At 36.1% G+C, this 7,277-nt stretch overlaps 1 protein-coding gene across 4 annotated transcripts in view; it reads left to right on the plus strand.

Moving 5' to 3' along the window:
- The window catches only part of sorbs1 (sorbin and SH3 domain containing 1), a 50,805-nt gene extending 43,848 nt beyond the window's left edge, over positions 1-6,957 (plus strand). For 3 of the 4 annotated variants that reach the window (XM_084390585.1, XM_084390586.1, XM_084390587.1), the window contains 4 exons: positions 1,807-1,905; positions 2,412-2,596; positions 4,686-4,792; positions 4,953-5,153. In XM_084390585.1, the coding sequence (XP_084246711.1) occupies positions 1,807-1,905; positions 2,412-2,596; positions 4,686-4,792; positions 4,953-5,020 (459 nt within the window). In that variant the 3' untranslated portion in view covers positions 5,021-5,153. Of the gene's footprint in view, positions 1-1,806; positions 1,906-2,411; positions 2,597-4,685; positions 4,793-4,952 lie in introns of all 4 variants that reach the window. The other variant, XM_084390588.1, reaches the window with a different exon arrangement.
- The last annotated feature ends 320 nt before the right edge of the window (positions 6,958-7,277 follow it).

The raw sequence follows: 7,277 nt of genomic DNA on the forward strand, positions 1-7,277 counted from the left end.
GCTGCAATAGGGGACAATATCTGACCCATCTGGTTATGCTATTGAGTTATACTTTTGAGGCTTTCACACTGTTGAGAGAAACACAGTTAAAAAAGAAACTGCTGCATGAACCTCTAACATGATTAGCATGAAGCTTGGTTGTTGATATTTTTTATTTTTTTTCAAATGATGCATGGCTGATACAAATCTAGAGATTACACAGTGTGTATACCGACTTGATTACCCTGTCAAACCCAAACGGCGTGTTGAAATTAATTAAAATTTAAGAGAGAAATGTAAAAATAACAGATTTATTAAGACAGTCAATGTAACTTGTTAATTTAGTAAAATAAATTAAAAAAAGAATTTGAATTGAATGGTGCCTCCCTACACTTAGAAGGATGCATTGCTGTGGACTGTAGGCCAGTGAAAGTGTTATATTCATTGATAAGAAAATAAATGATACTTTGACTTCTAAAGCCACTTTCTATAATGTCTATTTGGTGATTTATTTGGAGGTTTTTCTTAGCAAATATTGATATATGTGATTAATTGCGGTTTAACTTGATTAAATGTATGTAATTAATCAGACAAATATATTTTTTTTTTATTGACAGCCCTAATTTATATTAATAGTATTTGGTTAATTCTATGTAACTGCTTGAATTCCATTTTTTTTATCTATGTTCAAGTGAAAATATGTGTTAGCTTATAAAAAGTTATGTTTAAGTACTATTTAACATTTTGGGGAGATTTTATTAAATTTTTTAAAGAAATGAACACTTTTATTGAGCAAGGACACATTAAAGGTATAGCAGAGGATTTTCCCGAATTTTAGAAAAGAACTGCCCTCTCCACTTTTTGAAAAAATGCACATGCGCAACTCTCTACCTGCTCCCGAGAGGGAATGCCTATTAAACGTGTGCACGAGAGAGCATGCATGAGCCTAGTTCTCCTCGTGCACGCTCTGTTTACAAGTTGCTGTTGGCATGGCTCATACAAGCCTACTTTCCTTTACCTGTTGAGTAGAAACTTCGCGATTGAGGCATCAGTGGGAAGCCCAACCTGTGCTTTTAGCGCACGCCAGCGTGTGAAATATTCTCCCCAAAACACTCTGGTCTTGTTTCTTTCTTCAGAGGCCTTTCTCTTCTTGTCATACAATTCATAGACACTTTTTCTCTTGCGACCCTCAGACATTTTGAAAAAACCCGGTGAGAACGGGCGAGCTTCAATGAATGGCTGAAACCGTAGCTCACCACACACATACACCCGAAAGTGCGCATGCGCAGAAAGCGAAAACTACCTAGGGACGAGCACGTACGACGGCCTTACGTAAACATATCACCAGAATGATTGACAACTGGGAGGACCAATAGTCTTGATGATCCACCCGGAAAAAGAAAATCCTCCGCAATACCTTTAAATTGATCAAAAGTAAAAAAAAATGTAAAAAAAAAAAGCTTACCAATTCTCTAAACTTTTGAATGCTAGTGTAAAAGTTACGTTTAGAATTATAGAAGGAGCATCCGAGCATGATGTGACACTGTTTTAATGATTGTTTGATGTTTTATAGGAAATGTGGTGACTGCTACTAACTCACAGTCTTTTTCCCGTGCATTATGTGTTTGATGTACAGTAAGGTTTTACTGCCGTCCTCTGCACAGAGGAAAATAGAAATGGACGGATCAAATGCCAACTGTACTGTTGTTTGTGCATACTTATTTCAAACTTGAATCCAGACCTCAGGGATGACCATGAACCGTTGTGCACTGACATGTTTTAAAAAGAGGCAGATTATTTCATTCATGAATTTTTTTTCCCCCACAGCCATTAAGAAATGATGTAGAATATTACGGGCGATCTTCAAGAAGTCCTGTCATGCTGTTTGACATCCAAGACAACAACATGAATGCCAATTCATTTACGGTAAAATAATTTTCGTGACATTATAATTACCCTTAGATGCACATACTGCTCCATACTTTTTTTTTAAATGTCATTTGTATTTATTTTGAATGGTGAATATGAGCAGTTTCATATTCTGTACTGATTATCAGACCCTTATGAGACGCATCAGTCAATCATTAGGCTCACCTCAATGTTTTATTTTATGTAATATCTAATCCTGAAACTCACCCACATAATGCATGACACCTCTGTACCCTGCAAGTGAACCTGTCCTATATGATTGTGGCGTATGTTTCACTCCTTCCACATGCACTCACTCTGTTGTCTCACTCTTCCATGCTTATCCTCTGGACACTACCATCCCTTCCGGCTTTCCTGGTATTAATGGACATTCCCTCCTTTCTGTCCTGTTACTATCTTCTCTAACCACACTGCCCCTTCCTCAAACTCAATTTCCATCTGAATGACTGACCCTACTTCCTGGTTTGTGGCTACATCTTGTGCCGACCCACTTCCACCAATAGGAGGCAGTGTGTAATGAGATCATGAATATTGCAGAGACCTCAGTGAGGTACTGCAGCACTTTGTCACGCCCTATAGACTCCGCCCACCGACTCCTGCCTCCTCCCAGTAAACACTCTCTCATCATTTCCCAGCAACCCCTGTCCCAGAGCAGCAGTCCTGAGCCTGGACGCATGAGCTGTGGGATGTAAGTATGATCTACAGTACCTCTGTGTATTTCTGTGTGGATGCACCTGTGCTTTTCACTGACATGCACCTAAAAAATAGGCAGGACATCCCTTACATGACTGCACTATGAAACCATATTTACAGATGCATAACACTGAGTTTTGAATGATGCTAAATGTTAAGCATTATAGTCTGGACACCCCTATGTTAAATTCCCATAGAGGCAGGCAGATTTTTATTTTTAAAGGCCAGTTACTTCATGGATCCAGGATACTATGCATCCTGCTAAAGTTCCCTTGGCCTTTGGAATTAAAATAGCCCCACATCATCACATAGCCTTCACCATACCTAGAGATTGGCATGGAGCACTTTCCATAAGATCATCTCTCAATGCAAATCAAACCAGCTATTAGGCTAACTGAAATAAAACCATGCCAATCTCTAGGTATGGTGAAGGCTATGTGATGATGTGGGGCTATTTTAATTCCAAAGGCCAAGGGAACTTTAGCAGGATGCATAGCTGGATCCATGAAGTAACTGGTCTTTAAAAATAAAAATCTGCCTGCCTCTATGGGAATTTAACATAGGGGTGTCCAGACTTATGCACCCTGTATTTTAAGGAAGAACATTTATTTATTTACGATACATTATTCATTCACAAAGAAAATTGGTGTCCTTAAAGGTTGGATTTTTCCAAAAAATTTTAATTAAGGCATTAAGTTCAATTTCCAAAAGGATGATTTTTTATTCCTCTTTTTAGTCAACTTTAGCATGGGTGTCTAAACTTATGCATAGCACTGTATAGTACCGTTCAAAGTTTTGGATCGATACGATTTTTTAAAGTTTTTAAAAGAAGTCTCTTCTGCTCACCAAGGCTGCATTTCTTTGATGTAAAATATGGCAAAAACAATAATATTGCGAAATATTTTTACAATTTAAAATAACTGTTTTCTGTTTGAATCTTTTTAAAAATGTAATTTATTCCTGTGATGGCAAAGCTGAATTTTCAGCATCATTACTTCATAGTCTTCAGTGTCACATGATCCTTCTGGAATCATTCTAATATGCTGATTTGCTGCTCAAGAAATATTTATTATTATTAATGTTGAAAACAGTTTTTTTTTTTTCAGGATTCTTTGAGGAATAAAAAGCTTGAAAATTGTACACAACTATATATACAGTGTGTGTATGTGTGTATATATATATCAGTAAGAATTTTGTATTTTTTTGGAAAGAAGTTAAAGAAATTAATACTTTTATTCATCAAGGACACATTCAATTGATCAAAAGTGTCAGTAAAGACATTTATAATGTTACAAAAGATTCTATTTCAAATAAATGTTGTTCTTTTGAACTTTCTATTCATCAAAGAATCCTGAGAAATAAAATGTATGACGGTTTCCACAGAAATCTGAACTGTTTTCAACACTGATAATAATCATAAATGTTTCTTGATCATCAAATCATCATATTAGAATGATTTCTGAAGGATCATGTGACACTGAAGACTGGAGTAATGATGCTGAAAATTCAGCTTTGATCACAGGAATAAATTACACTTTACTATATATTCACATAGAAAACAGCTGATTTACACTGGAAAAATATTTATAAATTTTTACTGTATTTTGAATCAAATAAACAGCTTTGGTGAGCAGAAGAGACTCTTTTAAAAACATTAAAAATCTTAGCAACTCCAAACTTGTGAACGGCAGTATATATATATATATAGATATGTATACACACACATACACACACACACACACACACACACACACACACACTTATTCTTATATCTTATATCTATCACACACTTATATCTATGAAGCTTTCATACAGCACACACGATAACTGTATTTCATGTTACTGTGGAGGGTGTCTGACTGCAGGCACACTGAACCCTAACTATGGTGCTCTGCAGATGTGCAGTGTGACATATATAATTGTGTCAGACAGACAAAATTGTGTGTAGTGCTTTTAAGTTAAGGCCATTAACTTTATTTCCATTTAAACTGAACTGAAATACGTTTTTACATTTAGTCGATACAATGTGATTTGTGCTGTCGCTTCCTCTTCCATGGGTAATGATGTTTTGTGTTCTTGTGTAGATTTCAGGCTCTGTACAATTACATGCCTCAGAATGAAGATGAGCTGGAGCTACACGAAGGAGACCTGGTCAATGTCATGGAGAAATGCGATGATGGCTGGTTTGTGGGTATGTGTTATTGATCAATGTGTTGATTCTCCATAAAGTCATCTCTCATACTAAATCCATATATACAAAACTACAGCGCTTCTAAATCAGCTCTGTTGTTCTGGAGTTTTCCTTTTATTTGTATCCAGACTCTTATGCATGTATTGGTTTCTCTGTGCAGGTACATCTAAGAGGACGAAACAGTTCGGCACGTTCCCAGGAAATTATGTGAAAGCTGTCAATTTGTGACATGATACAGTTAAAGAAATGATGGTTTATATGAAGAGATTCTAGCACTACGCTTAAGCGGCCTGATCAGCCTGACTTTTCCTCCCCTCCAAAATGTGGTCTTTCCCAGATGAATGTCCAGGTATGTGATCAGTAAGGTGTGAGGCATGTCAGTGAAGCTGTACTACAGTGGCAGCATTTGTTGAATCACTGAAGGATTTAAAGGAAGAATTAAGGTCTTTACCATTTATTATTTCACATTGTTTTTGAAAATGCTAAAAGCCATTAATATATATTATCAGACTGGGAAAAGGTGTTTAAGTTTACAGCTGCGAATTGTACTGAAGTACAGCGCAAAATACTTTGACTTCATCACATACCTGACATTACTGAAAAAACATGAGATTCTACAATTTATTTTTGCTATAAATGTTTGATGGACTTTTTGATGGACGACAGTTTATCGAAAGCACCCGAAGGTGTCTCTGTGTTAAGGGTTACAGGTCAGAGAAACTGTGAAAGGATCCTTTTAGCCATTTTAAAAAGTGTTTATATTACCATTTACACTCCCGTTTCGTTTAAAAAGAAATGCTGATTTATGGAGCACTCTTATGAAGAGTACGCTTTCAGTTTCTATCCAATGAGGGCTTAAACGACGAGACGGCAACATTAGTATTTGCAAAGCCATTCGTAGACATCAAAATGATGTAAACGTTAAGGTTAGTGTTAGTCGTGTTCGGGAGGATATCTTCACAGCACTTACTGTACTCTCAGATTTTTTACATTTTACAATAAGCTCTAATTTGTTAACATTAGTTAATGCATTAGTTAACATGAACTAACTGAGCAATATATTTTTTCAGTATTTATTAACGTTCTTTGTTTGTTCGTGTTAATTCACATTGCATTAACTAATGTTAACAGATACAACTTTTGCATTAGTAAATGTAGAAGTGAACATTAACTAAGGTTAATCAATTCCGCTGAAGTATTGTTTATCATATCATTTGTTAACAAATGATACCTTATTGTAAAGTGTTACCAAAATTTCTGGTAATTGAATTACGATTGAGTGACCAACTCAAGAAACTCCAGATCTAACAAGCTTTTTAATTGGTAGTAGCGAACAGAAACGAGCTTTGTTTGAAGGGCTACAGCTAAACCCCACTAAACGGATCAGAACTTATTTTGATGCTTTGACTCAAAATGTACTATTTATTTGCTTGAGTGATGCATATTTTTCTCTTTCAGTCATCCATTTTTGAATTGGTTGTTCTGAAGAGTGTATTATTAGTCTGAGGCGCAGTATTTACCTCCTTTAACGTGAGCCTCGATAACATCTTAACCCAGGTACCGTTTGACAGTGACATTTATGACAGGTAAAATGGTTGCGTGTTGGGAATGGATGATCCATATATAAGATTGCCGTACCTCATTTTCAAAGTGCCATTCACAGTAGAGGATGCTACGTTACACGTGGACCGTTGTGTTCATTTCATTAGCTTGTGGTCTTCCTTAACTGAATGTAGTTCACATCTACTCCAGGTTGCAGACTAGCTTTTGCTTCCGTTTGTGAAGTAGAACGGCAAATTTGAAGATATATGTTTGAATTTCTTCTGATGAAAATTGTGTCTTTTTGAATCCCCCCTTTAGTTTTATACGGTCCATTCCATGTAATGCCAGAGAACGTGCTGCTAGAGAGCATGAGGGTCGCCTCGTCTGCGACTCGCTTTACCAGCCTTCCCTCAAAACAAGAATTAGGAAAAGATCATTTGGACAGAAATGAGTAATTAAAAGTATCTAGATGACATATTTTTCATTTTTTCAACCAGTGGCTGTTGCTAAAACTTTTGTCAAGAAGTAATCACATAGAGGATCGATGAGGAATTGAAATAGATGCGATCTCTATATGGAATATGAACTTGAAGATATATGTTTTGGCCTTTTGAACCATTATATAATAAATAGCGTAGCATATCTGAATGTAGTGCTCTGAGAAACTTTTAACTTGGATGTGAACAGAGTCGAAATTCACAGACAGTTTTCCTATTCTAAGTTGTAAATATGTAAAGTATAAATGAATGAAAGTGATTGAAGTTACAGCAACCTCTATAAATATTACAGTTTATATTAAATGAAGAATATTAGGAAAGCACAGAGACTTGCGTAGCACAGGCCGTCTCATATGAATGAACGAGTGATTCTGACACTGTGTTGGGATTGAAATGCCTTTCTGTCTCATGGCTTCATTGAACTGTGCCTCATTTTATTATTATTA

This window comes from Rutilus rutilus, assembly GCF_951802725.1.
Source record: "Rutilus rutilus genome assembly, chromosome: 20".
Classification (NCBI taxonomy): Eukaryota; Metazoa; Chordata; class Actinopteri; order Cypriniformes; family Leuciscidae; genus Rutilus; species Rutilus rutilus.